Below are 17,278 nucleotides of genomic sequence, written 5' to 3'. Positions count from 1 at the left end.
GCTATGATGATATCTGTCTGTACATAAGAGCAAGGAGTATATTGTTGTCTTAAGTCAGCTCAGTCCTGGTTAAGAGTGTAAGCCCATTTCCCCTCACCCATTTTCTTGTTGAAGTATAGACTAACTTGAGAGAATTTCTTTAAACAGCCAGTTGGGTTTATTATTTTTTGAAAACAGTGTTTATATCTAGAAGAAAAGAAGCTCAGAATATGGTCAGTAGCAGCAGACAGGCAGGACACAAGGCTAACACTTCAATGGTAGTAGGAAAAGTACAAAATCACAGAATGGGTGTGGTTGGAAGGTGGCTCTGGAGGTTATCTTGTCCACTGACCCTGCTTGGGCAGAGTCACCTGGAACAGGGTGCCCAGGACCATGCCCTGACAACAAAAAGTTATTGTTCAAATCACATCAATGGACAAAGAATTAAATCCAACTACACTTAACAAGCCAAGGCACACAATCTGGAAGTAAACCAACATAAGTGCATACCAGACCACACTGTAATAACTTATGACATTATGCCAGCACTGTGTAAACAAAGATGCTAAAAACAACCAGAGAAAGGTCCCAAAGCTCAGATCAAAATACCCTGTTGGATGGGTTATGTTATGTTTGGGAGCTCTTGCCACTGGGTATGATTGCCTCGTCCCACTGTTGGCACTACTACAACTTATCCACAGATTTTGCAAGTGTTAAAGGTATCAAATGCAATTGTGTGTTAGCTGTGATCTCAGCGCCATAGAGCTGCTGGATCATTGAGACTGTGATCTGGACAGTTCTATGCTGGTAAATGGACTGCCACAGAGGTTTTTGTAAGGCAGCTTGCTAACTTTTTAAAGTTACTTACCTATTGCCAGCCACTACAGCATCTCCAGATGTCACATCAGTATCTCCAGTCAGCATTTTGAATGTTGTTGTTTTGCCAGCGCCATTCACTCCCAAAAGGCCAAAGCACTAAATTGAAAAAATTATCATATTCTTTAATATTTCCAACTTGCAAATCAGTGGGGGCATAAAATCTGAACCGATCCATGGAATGTAATCCAGTGTTATTGAACAACCTACCTCTCCGGGACGGATGCCAACACAGAGTCTGTCCACTGCAGGCTTGTGTCGACCTGCATAAATCTATATTGATGGGGAGAGAAAAAAAAAAGTAAAATTCCTATTTCAAGACATCTACAGAAATGAAAATCATCTGAATTTTTGGTTTAGTTTAATGTTATTGGGATGAAGCAACTTTAGAACTGAGACAGGACTAAATATTTTTTTCATTCTTCCAAAATATTACCTTGGTCAGTTCTTGTAATTGTAAGATATCTGTTTTGTTTCCTCCATTCATAATTCTTTTTCTTTCTTCTGCAACATCTTCATCTTCATTAATAATAGGTGACATGTCAGTCTCAGCAAACCTGGAAAAGCCCAAGATACTGACTGAGTTGCCCTGGGTTCAGTCAGAATAACAGTGTGGAACAATGGCTATTCTGCTGCCAAAAATGTGACTGGTGGAAGCAGTGGGGTTGAAACTTCACAATGTGACATTGGCTGGAGTATTCCTGCTGTTGGGAGAAACCCTGACCTTTGAAGTTAATCTCTAGTTACTAAAAAGGGAGGAAATGGCTTGCTCAAAAGAACATGCTTTGTTGTGAAATGTCACTGATATGATAATAACCTGCCCCCTTTAGCCACAGCTTTCACTATTTGGCTACTCTTAGTTCCTAATAATGGTCTTTAGAAGTAAAAGTTTTGAGTAGATCTCTCTGCAAGACAGTATTTTTATAATTGCATCAATTAGTACTCTTGTCAATCTTGAATGACCCACTCACAGGTGGTAGGTAGCTGTTTTCATCAAGGGAGAGGCACATTTGTAAAGCAGAGAGGGGAAGTTTACACAATGTCCTGATTACAGCTGCCTGTGCCACAGACTAGAATTGCTATCCTGGGATGTCAGGCTAGTACCTCATGGTAGTAGCTAGTACCTAGCCTGACTGGTACTGAGTACACTACAGACTTTCCAGGTAATTTTATGATCTCACTATTACATTGTCTTAAAACTAAAAAAATTACATTAAAATCTAAATTCAAGAAAATGAATTCTTTAATAAAATATTCTTAAATCCTCTTAAGATAATGCAGATTTGTAAATGCTTTCTTGAATCAGGATATCAATAAGATAAGATCAGGTAAGTAAATAGAAAACAAAAAAAAGCTATAAATTTAGAGAAAAAATAAGAACAAGAAGATAAGGACATAGAGAATAACAAAGATAGTAATCCTTTTAATAAAGGAACATTAATAGAACTTTTAGACATACCATCTTGTGGAGCACAAACGGTGCTGCATAAAGAGATTCAGAAAGAAGAACACAACTCCTTGAAGAGCCATGGCAACTAGGTTCTTTCCAACGAAGTTCCACTGAAAGGGATCAGAAACATGCTCCTCACCTTTGGAGAAAGAGCACCAGAAAGAAAGATGAAATACCACTGAAAAAACCCACTACTCCTCAGAACAAAAAGCATAATCATAATGAATTACTGGACTTTATTTGCTCATGATCAGGCAATGGTTTTAATTTTCCAATCTTATAAAAATTCTTAACAAAATGCCTTCCAAGTTCAGCTGCTGCATGGGAGTAAAAATAATCTCTCTGAATATGCACTAATTCGGATATCATTATACAAAACTTGCATGGATAATGTGAAAAGACACATTTTCTGAATAAAAACAGATGGTTCTGCTGTATGATTATTCTTTTAATAAGTTGTCTGATACCAGAGACAGCCATATCCCAAGAGAATGCATTTGAAGAACAGTCACTTTAAATGTTAACTGAGGTATTCAAATGCAACAAAAATATAAATCTTCCTGTAATGATTTAAGGTCTTCCAAACAAATGATAAAAAGGCACCAGAGTCTGACACTGAACAAATGGGTTCATTTCCAATGCAGACTGCTGGTTAGGCTGCAGAGCTCTGGCAGCACGACCAGAAGCTGTGATTCCTTCAGAAAGGGTGAACTTTCATAGTCCTCATCCATCTGATGATGGAAGAGGTGAGAATTCCAGAAACATCTACTACTTCTCTGAGTTAATTCTTCTGAATATCTCATCCAAGGTCAGGACATGTGATGCTGCCATAACTTGTTTCTTATTGGCTTTACCTACCAAACCTCGCATATACTTCAGTCACAGCTTGGTTCATGGCCAAGTCGATGAGTCCACGGCCTAAGCAAAAATGTGGCAGGACAAGCAGCACATTTTTCAATGTTTTATTAAATTTCAGCAAAGACTGTAAGAAACAGAAACATAAGCTGTTTAAACCAGATCTGTTCAAGAAAACATAGCAACATAAATGAAAAGTTCATTGTGATATCAGAGAAACTGGATGTTCTGTGTTCTTAAAACAGAGAAAACAGAGTATTTATCAAGTTACACTCAAGCAATATAAAACAGAAACAGCAGAATCCTGGCATACACTGCATCAGATAAGGTGCTTGTGAAAAACTAGCAACAGGGAGAAAAATTAGTTTTTGTAATGAAGCATTTCCCTATGTAGCAGAGGTCATGTAATTCTGGTGGTAACATGTAAAGCTGCTATGGGGCTGTTTTGGATTTGCACTGAAAACAGGGTTGATAACACAACAGGGATATTTTAGCTATTTCTGAGCAGTACTTGCAGAGACAATGCCTTTTCTGTGCCTTACCTTACCCCCCTAGCAAGGAGCTGGGGGTGCACAAGGAATTGGGGAGGGACACAGCTGGGATGGATGGCCCCAGCTGACCCAAGGGACATCCCAGACCATATGGAGTCATGCTCAGCACATAAAGCTGGGAGAAGAAGCAAGAGGGGAATGTTCATAGTTACAGCACTTGTATTCCCAAGTCACCATTACGTGTGATGGAGCCCTGCTTTCCTGGAGATGGCTGAACACCTGCCTGCCTGTGGGAAGTGGTGAATGAATTCCTTGTGCATGCAGCTTTTGCTTTACCTATTAAAATGTCTTTATCTCAACCTATGAGTTTTCTCACTTTTAGTCTTCTGATTCTCTACCCCATTCCATGAGGTGGGGGAGTGGGGTCAGAGTGAGTGAGTGGCTGTGTGGTGCTTGGTTGACACAGAATTAAGCTATGACCATAGTCAGGGCTGCCACAATACTGAAAAGTGCTGGTGGCTGGGCATAATTACAGTGGATGTTGGTGCAATGTAGAGATGCCTGAAACAGTGTAAGTGCCAGCAGCAGTTGAACTGCACCAGCACCGAATCCAGAAAAGGGCCATCTTCCCTCTGGACATAGCATCTGCAACAGAGACGTGTTTTCAAAGGTAACCATGCTGTCCTGATGTCTCATAGACTGAATGGCACTAGACTGAACTCTGTGCTATCAAGAACCATAGCTGTGAATGCAGGAATAGCAGGGACAGAAAATATTGTCAAGTTGGCCCTTGAAAACATGAATTTAACGAAGATCTGTTTCTCCTTTGCAGCAAATAACAATGCTTGATCAGCACAGAGTACTTGAAAATGCCTCATAAGTAATGACAGCTAATTGGACTGCTATGAGATGGAGTGCCAAATGTAGTGGCCAGAGCTTCAACAACTGTGGAGGTGATAGCAGTAGTGCACACAAACCAATAGCATTTTGCAAAGTGATCTCTTAGCCTTCCTTAGAACTATTTTTGGTACTTGCTGTATTCCATCATCTTTCTGATGGTGTTAAATCATTTTCAGGCAATTCTCAAAATGCTGCTATAAGCAGAACACCTCCTCTAACACAATAACCGCCAGGAATAAGTTCCCACCAACTACATCTTCCCATAAAACACAAGCTGCAGAAGCAAGCACAAAGAGCCATGTCTAGACCTCCCCAGCTGTGAAAGTATGCAGAAGCTTGCTCCTAGGTCAGTGAAGAAGGGGCAGGAGGTGCTCCAGGCGCTGGAGCTGAGATTCCTCTGCAGTCCCTGGTACAGACCACGGTGAGGCAGCTGTGCCCCTGCAGCCCTTGGAGGTCCACAGGGATGCAGAGATCCACCTGCAACCCATGGAAGAGACCCATGCCAGAACAAGTGGATGCCTGAAAGGAGGCTGTGACCCCATGGGAAGTCCATGGAGAGAGGAGTCCATGCTGGAGCAGCCTATTCTTGAGGGATTGCACCCTGTGGAAGAGTGACCCATGCTGTAGCAATCTGGGGAGGACTGTTGCCTGTGGGATAGACTCATACTGCAGCAGTTTGCAGAGAACTGTGGCTCATGAGATGGCCTCGTGTTGGAGAAGTTCAAGGAGAGCTGTTAAAGGGACCCCACAGCGGAGGAGGGGAAGGGCTCCTCTCCCTAAGCAGTGGGAGAAACAACGAGTAATGAACTGACCATAATCCCCATTCTCTGTCTTCCTGACCGCTAGGGGAGGAGGTAGAACTGGGAAGGAGGAAAGGCTGGGGAGGTGTTTTTTTCAGTTTTTGTTTTATTTCTCATTATCCTGCTTTGATTTTTAAATAATAAATTCAAGTAATATCTCTAATATTTGCCCATGATGGTATTTGGTGACTGATCTCTCTCAGTCCCTAACTCATGAAGCCTTCATTATATTTTTCTCCCCTGTCCAGCTGTGGAGAGGAGTGAGAGAGAGGCTCTGAAGGATGCCTGGCATCCTGCAAAATTACAAAACATTACTTACCGGATTATTTTCAAATAATTCCAGGATGAATGTAATGGCACTGCTGTTGATTCCCACAAAGAGATTAATACAAGACAACGCAACATAAGCAGTGCTGGGGACACTGAAGAAAGAAGAAGCAGGGTACATCATGGGAATTACTGCCCATCTGCATGCAAGAAATAGAAAAACTTTGATAACTTCTCAGTATTCTCATGTTAGTTGGCCTAAAGAAAATGCAAAGTTAAGCTTTTTTCCCATCCCAAGTATAACAAAATAGTGTAACCAACCAGTAACCCACCACAGTATTTTCTCCCTGGTTACTACATAAGATTTTTTTCTGCTTATTCTTTTTTTTTCCAATGAAAATGCACTGCTAAAATTGAGAAAAATTAATGCTAGCAAGGTTGCTATCACCCCAGGTATCTTCGCACATTTCAGTGAGTTGCACAGCAAGAGGAAGAAACAAAGAAATGTTGAATGCTGAAAGATGCTTTAGTATTGACTGAATGTGGGAAATGAACAACCACTAAATTCCTACACAATGTGCAAGGAAGAAATCAGCAAACTGAACAAATATATTTTCCTGTACTGGTCACACTTAATGCTTGAAAGTGCAAGATAGGCAGTGACCAAAGAATCTCTTTTGTAGCATGTAGCCAGAGTACGTAAATATCCCACAGAAGAATCTTAACCTGTTTTGGACCCACCCAGGTCTATTCTTCAAAGCCCACTAAGTACGAAGCTCAGTGACATTAAACCACTTCCATGTGAAATACAGGGCCCACCTGCAGCAATAACCTTGAACACTCACCCATACAGGAGCAGCAAGGCAACGAGCACAGGGAGATTGTTGGGGGAGGCGTATGCTTTCTTGTTGAATCCAACAAAAATAGCCACAACCATCCCAGCACTCAGTGCATAATTCACCTGCCACAGCACAGGGGGAAGATCAATGTGTAAGACCTCAGAAGGGCTACAAACATATCCAGATCCTACACATCATTCCAAAAGGAATTTACATTGAGGAACATCAGAATTTGAGTTAAACTAGTCACACTGAATTTTTTTGATCAACAGGTCCCTAGCAATGCTCAACGTTTTTCTACCACATCTTTTATCAGACTGTTCATCAAAAATACAATATAGATTGTTGTTTCCTAGATTATGGTTTGTGAATCCATTATTTCATAGTCTGGCTTCCAGGCTTCCCACAAAAAGTGGCCATGGGTCTGCAAGGGAAGTGCAGCTTCTGGTGATGCAAACAAAGGCTGTGTAGGATGGAAGAGCTAGTCACCCCAGCCACACTCCTGGGAAGAGGCTAAAGTGAGTACGCTTGGCCACTGCTCAGTTTCTCTGTTCAGTACTAGTAGCACTACTCTACTGCAATGCACAGAATTCCCCACGCAGAATGGAAGGTAGCATTTCATGGAACTGCTAACACCACTTAATGCCTCGGCATTGTGCTGTCAAGGGCAATGGCCAAGCAGAATTCCTGTCGAGGAAGCTGCTGTGAACAGCAGGGAATGAGAACTCTGGGACTTGCTTCTTTTCCCTCATTTACTAAAATAATGCTTTGCTTTGTCTTCTCCTGAGAGAACACCTTCCAAATCCTGAAGAGTTTTTGGCTTTTCAAATATTGATTTTCTTTTCTTTTTAATTTTTTCAATTCCATGTTCGTACTTTTCCTATTGCATAATTCCTTGGCCACTTTTTCAGTTGTGAAGGCTTCACCAGAGAACCAGCCCTTGCTGTGCCTCAGCCAGACAAAGAATTTTCTCTTTTATGACAAGGTGGCTGGAGGGAAGCTGAGCCCTGTCTAAGAAAGTCTGCACCTGTGGTATAAATCTTTTTGGAAAAACAGTGACCATGATACAGTGACCTAAATGAATACGTCATTTTAGACACCCTGGAGTATTTTGTCAGGCTTAGATACTGCTCCAGCAGGCTGTGAATCTTCTCCACTTAGGTTTCTTGAATATCTTGAAATATATCTTGGGTCTTCTAGAGAGCAGGAGTGACTAGCACCAGGCAATGAGGCTTCCCCCTGCTGTGCTAAGTTGTACTTCATGATATATTTAGTTGTAAGGGCTAGAAATCCTAAGACTATAAAAAATACAGGTTCATTAGTTGACTGAGTTGTGCACCTGAATTAATTTCTATATCTGTAATTAGTTCAGAGACCAGATCCTTAACATCTCTGTCTCTGAGAAACATTTAAGAGAAATGAACGCTTTGCAATGCTTAGAATCATCTTCACTTGATTCACTGATTTGCCCTCAGTTCATGCACACCCAGGATAATCAGAGGCTGTCAATCAGACCAGCAGTTACTTACTATGTCCCACATGAAGTTAGTTAGCCAATAGGTAACAGGGCTCACACCACTGACAAACTGGAGATGTTTGGCTTTTGTTACACGTTCTTGGATCAGGTATAAAACAAAACTGGCTGGGATAAAGGACATGGCAAAAATCACACAGATGGCAACAACAGCATCCACTGAAGTGGTCAGTCTACAACAGAGCACAAGAAGGGACTGTGAGCAAGGGAAAGGATGCAATGCAACACTCTATTAGCATTTGGGGACTCTGGAGGGTGTTTTAAGATCTACAAGTATCAAGGCTGTTTTTAAGTAGGAGACTTCTCCAGTTTCAAAATGTGCTAGTGTATTATTCCAAGTTGTTTTGAGGACTGTAGCTAACAAATATGGCACCATTCTCTGATCTTTTACTTGCTTTATATATCTCAGTTTGACTGCCTTTCCTGTGTACAACATCTCAAACTAGACATTTAGGCACAATAGCCAAAGTGCTCTGGAAACAGGGAAAAGAGAAACTTAAAAAAGCAAGTTGGAGACAGTGAGATGAAGCACAGATTTTGCATCTGTGCTATAATGCAAAGTTTTCAGTTTAATTGAATTATGAAATTAATAGGAGAGTAGAAAATACTGTCTTTTTAGGGATGTCTTTTTCAAGAAATTATGACTTTCAGATTTGGGAATACACCAACCCTACAACATGCCACTGAAAATCTACCTGTATGCTGTCCTTAGCACCAAGAGAGCAGGCTGTCAACTACTTGAGCTGTAGTCAATTATGGGCAAATTCTCATTCCATTTTTTATTATGTGTTTTATTTCAGAAGTTAATGTGTTGGACTTGGAGCATGAACCAAAGTTTCAGAATCTTCATGCTTGGCAATCAACAGAAACATGCAATAACATATATCCAACAGTTATAGTTCCTTTGTGGGATGGGAATGAGCTCTCATGGGAATGTAACGAGACATAAATAGATTCTTGTTTAGAATAAAACTTCAGGGAAGGGCCCCCATATTCTGTCAGTTGAACTCTTTCTCCTCAGAGTGTGAGCATGCTGGAAGTTGCAAGTTGCCTGAAGAGGAGGGGGTAAAAGCCAGAAGCAGAGCACAAGCAGACTTACACAGTGACTTCAGAGAGTTGCTCCTTGGTGAGGTTCAGAGGATGGTTTATAGCAGTGATCCCATGTTCCTCAGGGTCTTGGCCAGTCCTCAGATTAGCTCTGAGGATTGCATTATTGGCTACATTGAGGAAACTAACCATAGCATGCCAGCCTTTATTGTTAAACCACACCTAAAAGAGTCAGAAACCACAGATTAAGTTGTCAGTTACTGTCTTCACTGAGCTACAGGAGACAATTTGGCTGCCTTTTATCTATTTTGGTGGGCATTGTCAGTAGGGGTGAATCCAGCACCAGGAATTCATAGTTCCTAGGCACAGTCCTGCAGGAGGAGCTCACATACTATGCTTTTAAAAGCATTGAAAAACTACTCTCAGGGGATTTTATAGAAGCATATTTTAAGATTCAGTGTACTACTCAAAGTATTTAGAAGAGCAAGTAGTACTAAGAACATGATTTAAAAAATCTCACATTTGAAATACTATGAAGAAGGATTACCTATAGTATGGGATACAGTGTTAACACCAAGTCATTTCTAAATTAGTGTTTCAGCTCTTCTTGCATCTGGGAATACCACCAGCAATATTCTCATAATTTGAAGGCTGTGTCAAGAAAGACTGGATTAGCAGACTAATTCCAGCAAATACCTTAATATTATCTTCAGTTTCCATGTATTTAAGGAAATCAGGGATTTCTTTAGCAGCAGCCAGTGAAGCTTGTCCCTAAAACAAAAAAGAAAAAGCTGAAGATCAGCGCTCTATGTGAAATCTAATGCTGCAGTAACCATGCTTTAATAAGGGGTCAAAAACAAGCAAACAAAATTAAAAATCTTGCTTACTCCTGTCACATTCATCATTCGGCCAAGATCACTGAAAAAATTGACAATTTGATCTCCAGAAACATGAAGGACTGGAAGCCTTCCTCCTATAGAAATTCCTCCATATCTAGGAAAAAGAAAAAGATAATCAATAACTCATACCAAACACCCATAACTGCAAATTAGTGGAAATACTAAAAACCCACTTAATGCAAGTTTAATTTCTATACATCAAATATTTCATATATAACCATTTCTACTCTTTTTCTAACAAGTAGTATTAGGACTTTTCAGGGCTTACAAATAATAGAAGGTTTATCTGTTTCTGAAAGGTTTATGCCAGGATCCTGAGAAAATTACTTAGAGAGAAGATTTGGAGAAAACAGTGATTTCTACAGAACAAAATCTTTAAATCAAGATAATAACCATATAATTATAATCCTCCATGTTTAGACAGCTCCTCCATGTTTAGACAGCATGGAGGACTAAGGACAGCATAGACCTCAGTAAAAATTTCGCATGCTTAGAGAGGAGCAGGTATTCACCAATGTCAGTACCAGCCAGTGGTGCATAATGATAAATTATTAATTAATAAATGTGATATAATGATTAAATATTGCACAAGATGAACTGAAGCCTAATCCTATAGGAAGCAATGCTTGCACATGAACAAGAAGATATTCCCTGAAGTAAGGCAGTCATCTGCTATCTTTGAAATAAACTCCTGCTGCTGGTGAGAAATGAAATGAGTATGTGCTTCAGGCTAACCAGTCATCTTGCTAAGCTTTTAGTAACTGCAGTGTAGACATCACACACTGGTGTTAGCTGCTGTCTCTAGCTAAAGGAGAGAACTACTGCAATCTGGTTAATAACTACTGCACATGTACAGAGCAGGCATGAGGAATTGTTGTTGTTACTTCTGTGTTTGATAGGCTGGTGTCTAGGTTTCATCCCACTCCGGTCCTTTTTTTGGAGAGTTTATATTTTTCTGCAGCACTGAAAGAGTTGTGCCACAGCAGTATTACAATACACTGTACTATTGCGTCAAACATTTTCACCACACACAGTTCCCACTGGCTTGACTCCTATAGGTAATAAAGCTCTGATAGCTCCATTGTGAGCCTCTTGCCTTCATCTCCTGCAGGGAGTTCAAACGAATATAATCCCTTGCCTTTATAAGATCCTTCCTGATCCCCAGCCTATTTCCCACTGAAGCCATCTCTTTGTTCTACACTGCCTGCCACAATTCCCCTTGTCCATTTGCAGAAACATTGTGAGGCTCCCTGGTTAAACAGAAATACATTGTTCCTTTATTTACTACCTTAATCTGTGAATTGGTTTCTTACCTCTGCTCATTGACCCAGTATTTACTCTTCAAGCTGAAAGAGACAAAGAGAATCCCCTCTCAATGCACAGAACCAAAGTCAAAGGTACATCAGGATTAAATAAAAATTAAAGTTCAATTCCTATACTTTGTAGACCTCCAGTCTGCTGGTTATTACTTTGAGTTCTGGGGTTGGTAGGACTTTTGACATTCCTTGCAGTGTGTTTTTGGCTTTTTGTTTTCTGACACGATTCATCTCCAATTCATACAGAGATAAGCAAGATTCCTAAAGTGATACATACTTGGCTATTCTAATCCATAATTAATTTATTTTAAAAGATGTATCTAGGGGGGATCAGTCAAAGGCAGTCTATATAGCATCTTGCTAATATAAAGGGAATTTCAAGAACTCTGCTGGGAACTGGAAAGGTAGCAAGGCCTGAATCAGAGATAATAGGCCATGGACACTGCACAGCTAATTACCACACTCAACACACAGGCCAGCTGAGGAGCTATCAGTAGGATGGATGTATCTGTGTAACATTGTCCTTTGGCTGCTCTTTAGCACTTCTGGGAAGCAAGTGAAAATTAACTCAGGCAGAAGGTCACGTTAGCATGGCTGCAGTCCTTCAGAGAGACAAAGTAGTAGCTCTGCAGGGCAGTTCACCCTCACTGTGCACAGGCACCATTTTTGTCACCATTAACACGACATTCCATCAGCACAGAAGCTTAGTTCTGCCTATAAAGGAGTACCTGATTATACAAATAGTTATAATTGAAAATATTTAACTCCTCTGAAACCACCCTCTTCTGGTCTTATATCAGAAATATGGACATGGTGCTCAATTCTACAAAATATTGTGGCAAGTCGGGTGTTACATCATTACTAAATAAGAATTTCATCAGCAGGTACAAAATAACCATGTGAAAAAGATATAGAGATTCATCCCTACCTTCCTTTTATCAAAGTGGGATATGTTTTCACCAGAAAATCTGAAATGTTTCTGTGGGTCAGGTCTTGAAGAATTTCTGTGCTGCGTTGCACTCTCTGGAAAGAAACAAAAAAAAAAATAATCACAATAAAGTTTAGCATGTCTTAAGCTATTAAGTGTTTGTCAGGAAAAGAGGAAAAGAAGTTTTGATTCAGAGAAAATTCTCAGGTTCATAGTATCACTGAAAGAGAGTGGGTCAATCGCTCGAGCATCATTTGTAGCCTAAACATCCTTACTTTACTAAGACTTTAGAAGAAATCAATACATTTGTGATGCATGACACAAAACAGTTGCATGTCACTCTGAAAAAGGTATTTGCAACAAAAGTCAGGGGTACACAAGGCTTTTTCTTCAACCTGAAAGTAGGAAACTTTTCAAATAAACTGAGGCCCCAACAAAAAAAAAACAAACCAAAAACCAAACAAAGAAAGGTAGTTTCCTATAATTTTGCAATTTTAGGTAAAAATTATAAAAAAATTCACCTTCACTAACATATTAGATAGTTTGAATGAAAATTACTTTTTTTAAAAAAATATGAAAATGATGCCATATGATGAAGTTTTAGAGCCTTTTACAAATGCAGGATTGCTGTGAAATGCAAGACGTCATACTCGGAGTTTTTCCCAAGGTAGAATACACTTTAAGAGCTTCCTGGGCAGCTTCAGATGGCAAAGCTTGCAACCTGAAATCATCTGATAATGACCCAGAGAGTAAATCTAATGAATTTTCCAGAAGTTCCTGCATTTGTCCACAGAGAGTATGACACAGAAGACACATCAGAGACATCCAGCTGATTCTAGACAGGAAGATTGGTAACATCCCCATAGTGCCTTCATTAATTGAGTAAACATAATTATATTGCCAATTATTTATGCACTGTGGCTTTCCTGGAGACTCAAGTGAACTGTTTCTTTATGACAAGTTATAGAAAACTATAACATCCTGCAAAATTATTAGGATAATATTATAATAAACATTTTGTTTAGAGGACTAGAATCCCCACAAAAAAATAAAAAAAAATGCATCTTACTTGGAATTGGAGTTTTAGACTAAAGGTCTCTGAAATACATTAGCAGGCAATCAGCAAAATGCAACTTTGTCTCTTAGACAGGGATTACTAAGAAATGAGAAATAACTTGGGATGCTGTAAGGTATATAAACTATATCAATTTTTTTTTCTTTATAAACAGGAATCCTATTGATATTTAAAACAACTTTCTTTTGTGAACAGTGATAGAGAAATAAAGCAAGCTGAATCAGAGTCTTCAAGAGAATGTGTCATGGAAAGTCACTATCTCTGGAGTGTTCAAAAGTGTCAAGATGTGGCACATGGGGATGGAGTTGAGTGGTGAAGATGGCAGTGCTGGTTTAACAGCTGAACTCAATCTTAGAGGTGTTTTTTAACATAATGATTGTATGAAAATTAGAAATATATTTTAGTCATTTTGCTAGTGCGTTCAGCCTGGCAAATAGGAATATGAAAGCTGAACAGTGTGCAAGATGCAACATTAAATTAGTGAGCTAATAGTCTAAGAGTGGCTGGAATTCTGTTTAACTTCTTAGAAAAACATTTATTAAATGCAAACACTGACAGGCTGTAATTTTCCTTTGCTCTTCAAAAGAGCAAACACATTTTATGAAGGACATTGCTAAGATCATTCATTGATAGGAGAGGAGGCAATGTAGCCCTGTTTTCCTCTATACAGCATCAGTGGTTATTAAACTAATCATTTTCATGCACATGCATACAAATATTCATTTTTATAGCTTAGAACATTTCTGATAGAAATGGAACTGAAAGACATGTAAAAAATAATAATTTGGGGTTCACTGGATATTAATTTTTCCAGTTAAATGAGAGGACTACACTCCATGTTTTTAAAATTATGACTTTTTTCTTTTTTTCTTTCCTCTTTCTCCCTCCTGCCCTTCCCTTCTTTAAAGAAAGGCAATTTTCTAAATAGAATTGTTCTTTGAGGCAAAATAATTTTTTTTAAATTATGTGATAAATTGTTAAAATTTTTGTAATTTTCTTCTACACAAAAGATGTGCAATTTGGATGAAAACAGTAATCAAAATTTATTTAAATGTGCAAGCTTTTCAAATACCTCTGAAACTGAATTTCAGATTTCATCAAGTCTTGCTCTGTTAGAAAAGAATGTATTCAACTCCTTCCATGTATATTAGCATGGCAAGGTACTTAGACACTGATCCCTTTTTCCAGCACTTGCCATGAAACTTTTCTACAAAGACTTATGTCACAAGGACACAACCTGTGGTGGTGGGAGGCCTCCTGCACCAGCAGGGCAATCTGGCAGCATAGTGAGTTTCTTGTGAGTGCTGCACTTGCAGGAAGGTGATGGATTCTCAGGGCTCCACTCCTGGCTCCCCAGGAGGCTGCTTAGGTTAGGATGAACAGCAGGAGTGTTCCAGGCAGTTGGCATATGATTGCATGGGAAGCTCCTGTGGAGAGGAACAGAGCTTTCAGCTGTGCAGAGGTAACGGTCCATGAGAACTCACAAATTCACAAAATCACAATGCTCTAAGCAGATATTCCCCCCTCAGCCCTCATCCTGTGAGTTTTGAATAAGAATAACATTTTAGAGTATTTGGTACATAAATAAACACAGTCTCCCCCCACATCTCTGCCAAGTTTGCTGCCTTCAGCTCACAGATAGGACACCGAAGGGGCAAGGGGACTGTGTTCCATCCATTAGTACTGGAAATCTGCAATGGACATATCTTTGTGAAAAAAACTATAATTTTCCTTTCTCATGCAGTATCTTTTCCTTTTTAAAAGTTTCCTCTTTGCTTCTGCTATACCAGGTAGAGGAGAGGAACGGGAGAAGAGAAGACAACCAGAAGGATCAAAATGCTGGATATCATGGCTAGGGAAGAGTCAGGAGAAAGGGGACAAAAGTCAAAGCACAGCAAGACAGTGACAAATGGCTCCAAAGCAGGACTCACAGGCAGAGTAAGCAGTTAGGACAGCAAAAGCTGCAGCTCTGCTAATGTTGCCTTCTCTTCAGAATGAGAGTAGCTTCAAATGATGGACACAGTTGTATTGCTACTTCACAATCTGAGCAATTGCTGAAGTTATTGCTTCCAAACACATAAGTGGGAACTGGAGGAACCTGAAGGGACTCAGATATGGAAAGTACCAGGAAAGCTGGGATTTGGGCCTGAGGTCACTGACCTACTGACATAAATTTAGAGGTTTCTCAACCCTATTGTCAAGCTATTCAGGCTGGTTTCCAGTCAGTCATATTGAGCACTGTGAATCATTTCTAATCCAGTGCCAGTGTGATCTTGCTGTTTGTTTGTTTGTAACTTCTGACCCAATATTAGCCAACAATACATGTGAAGCACTGGCTCTTGTGAAGAGTCAAGCCAATTCAATCCTGTTTCACTACTCAAGTTCCCCTAGAAGTACCCTGCTAGGATCTCATTCAAGAGAAATGAGGTAGCAACTTACAAAAGAGGCTGATTCTTCATGCAGCGAATTCCAAATCCTGGTTTATTCAAGAAAGCATGAGTAAGGGAGACCATATGCTCATTGCCAGGACGTTCATTGCTAAGGGAATAAAATAGGAATTTCTCTCTAAAATATTTTTTCAAACTATTGTACTGTACAGTAATACACTTGGCAACTAGAGAAGGACAGCCATACGACAGTACCAACTGCCCCCCTTCAAATGCTGATAATTCAATTGTTTTATTTATTTATGTAAAAACCCAGAATGTTCCAAGGTGGTTGACAGGCAATGGTTCTTATCTCCTGATACTAAAGTTAACTTCTGACAAAGTCCAATAGCAGCATTCTCCAAAAAAGGCTGGATTCCTCATTGCTAGTCTCTCAGCACTGTCACAGTCAGAAATCAGAAGATGAAAAACATATTCTGCATTTTCATTTGTGGAGGCCTGGATCTCCTGTTTGACAGGATATGTAACTTTTTAAGTGTTGAGGTCCTGAATTCAGGTGGGAAGAGGAGAATACCAAAGTTAGGAAGATATTTGAAAGAATATTTGTTAGATTTACCACTGGCTGTATTCTCCATGTGCACCAACTGCAAGCTATTTTAAATCTGCTGATTCTAGTGAAGTGAATCTTTTCTTACATCACATAGAGTGAGAAAAAAGCAGTGAGACAGAGCCCCATGATGTTAAACTCTAGGGAGAAAAAGGTAAATGTGTGACAAATGTACTTTAAGTGATTCCTCTTACCTGAAGAAAGTAAACTGTTGTCCATAGATCCAAGGATGTAATGTTAAGGCAGGATATTCTCCAAATGGAGGAATAATGACTGTAAGTACTAGAGACAGCAACACAAAACTAGCAGGAAGAACAACCTGTGGGGAACATGAAAACTTCACATTAGGTTATTATATCAAGGTTGCAGAGTGACACTGTGTACACCCCATAATATATGTAAACAAAGGAAGGACAGCAGGAGCTGTCCAGTCTAGACAGATCAGTCTAGTTTAGCTCCTGAACACCAACAATTTAATTTCCAGCACTTCTGCTTAAAATTCTGGTTGTCACAGAACTGTATTATGTTAAAAATAAAACACTGGGCTAGTAGTGATAAAATGACATACGTGGTAGACTCCAGAGAGAAAGAAATAAAAGAAGAGGCAGAAGAGTTGGAATCTTAATTGCACTGTTACCCATTTGCAGCACCCCTATTGCTTTCCATGATTTCTGGAAAGACAGTGTTGAGACTGTTGTGGCAAAGAGTCAAGAACAGCACAAATCAGTCAATACCTGTGCTAGGAAGTCCTTGTAGCTGCGGGAGGCGTGGTGGAAGCGTTTGATGAGCAGTGCTTTGATCTGCTGATGTACAAGCTGAAAGCCTTTATACTGTCGGGACCCTTTGCCTTCATTTTGATCTCCTGCTCTGCCTACTGGCATTCGAGAAATGTCATTAGTTTTCAGGGTGGTTTGTTCAGCTGGTTTGTTCTCAATAGGAGTTTTGTCAAGAGCAGAACCATTTTCTTGAGTATCTCCTAAGTTAAGATGAGAAGCATCAGAGAAGACACTTTATCTTCCATATATAAA

At 39.7% G+C, this 17,278-nt stretch overlaps 1 protein-coding gene across 2 annotated transcripts in view; it reads right to left on the bottom strand.

The window, feature by feature from the left end:
• The window catches only part of ABCA4 (ATP binding cassette subfamily A member 4), a 74,766-nt gene that overhangs the window by 5,324 nt on the left and 52,164 nt on the right, over positions 1-17,278 (bottom strand). For both annotated transcript variants that reach the window (XM_088060092.1, XM_088060091.1), the window contains 17 exons: positions 16,985-17,226; positions 16,445-16,569; positions 15,696-15,794; positions 14,494-14,683; positions 12,182-12,276; positions 11,251-11,283; positions 9,926-10,031; positions 9,735-9,809; positions 9,091-9,260; positions 7,987-8,164; positions 6,464-6,579; positions 5,671-5,818; positions 3,164-3,287; positions 2,315-2,444; positions 1,292-1,412; positions 1,066-1,128; positions 848-954 (listed from right to left, as the gene is read on the bottom strand). In XM_088060092.1, the coding sequence (XP_087916218.1) occupies positions 848-954; positions 1,066-1,128; positions 1,292-1,412; positions 2,315-2,444; positions 3,164-3,287; positions 5,671-5,818; positions 6,464-6,579; positions 7,987-8,164; positions 9,091-9,260; positions 9,735-9,809; positions 9,926-10,031; positions 11,251-11,283; positions 12,182-12,276; positions 14,494-14,683; positions 15,696-15,794; positions 16,445-16,569; positions 16,985-17,226 (2,122 nt within the window). The remainder of the gene's footprint in view (positions 1-847; positions 955-1,065; positions 1,129-1,291; positions 1,413-2,314; positions 2,445-3,163; positions 3,288-5,670; positions 5,819-6,463; positions 6,580-7,986; positions 8,165-9,090; positions 9,261-9,734; positions 9,810-9,925; positions 10,032-11,250; positions 11,284-12,181; positions 12,277-14,493; positions 14,684-15,695; positions 15,795-16,444; positions 16,570-16,984; positions 17,227-17,278) is intronic.

Source organism: Pseudopodoces humilis, chromosome 10 (assembly GCF_049639895.1).
Source record: "Pseudopodoces humilis isolate 2021_Gansu_Grassland_sample_001 chromosome 10, ASM4963989v1, whole genome shotgun sequence".
NCBI classification, from domain to species: Eukaryota; Metazoa; Chordata; class Aves; order Passeriformes; family Paridae; genus Pseudopodoces; species Pseudopodoces humilis.
Note: the sequence above shows the minus strand (reverse complement) of the source record. Positions and strands in the feature narration are given on the sequence as shown.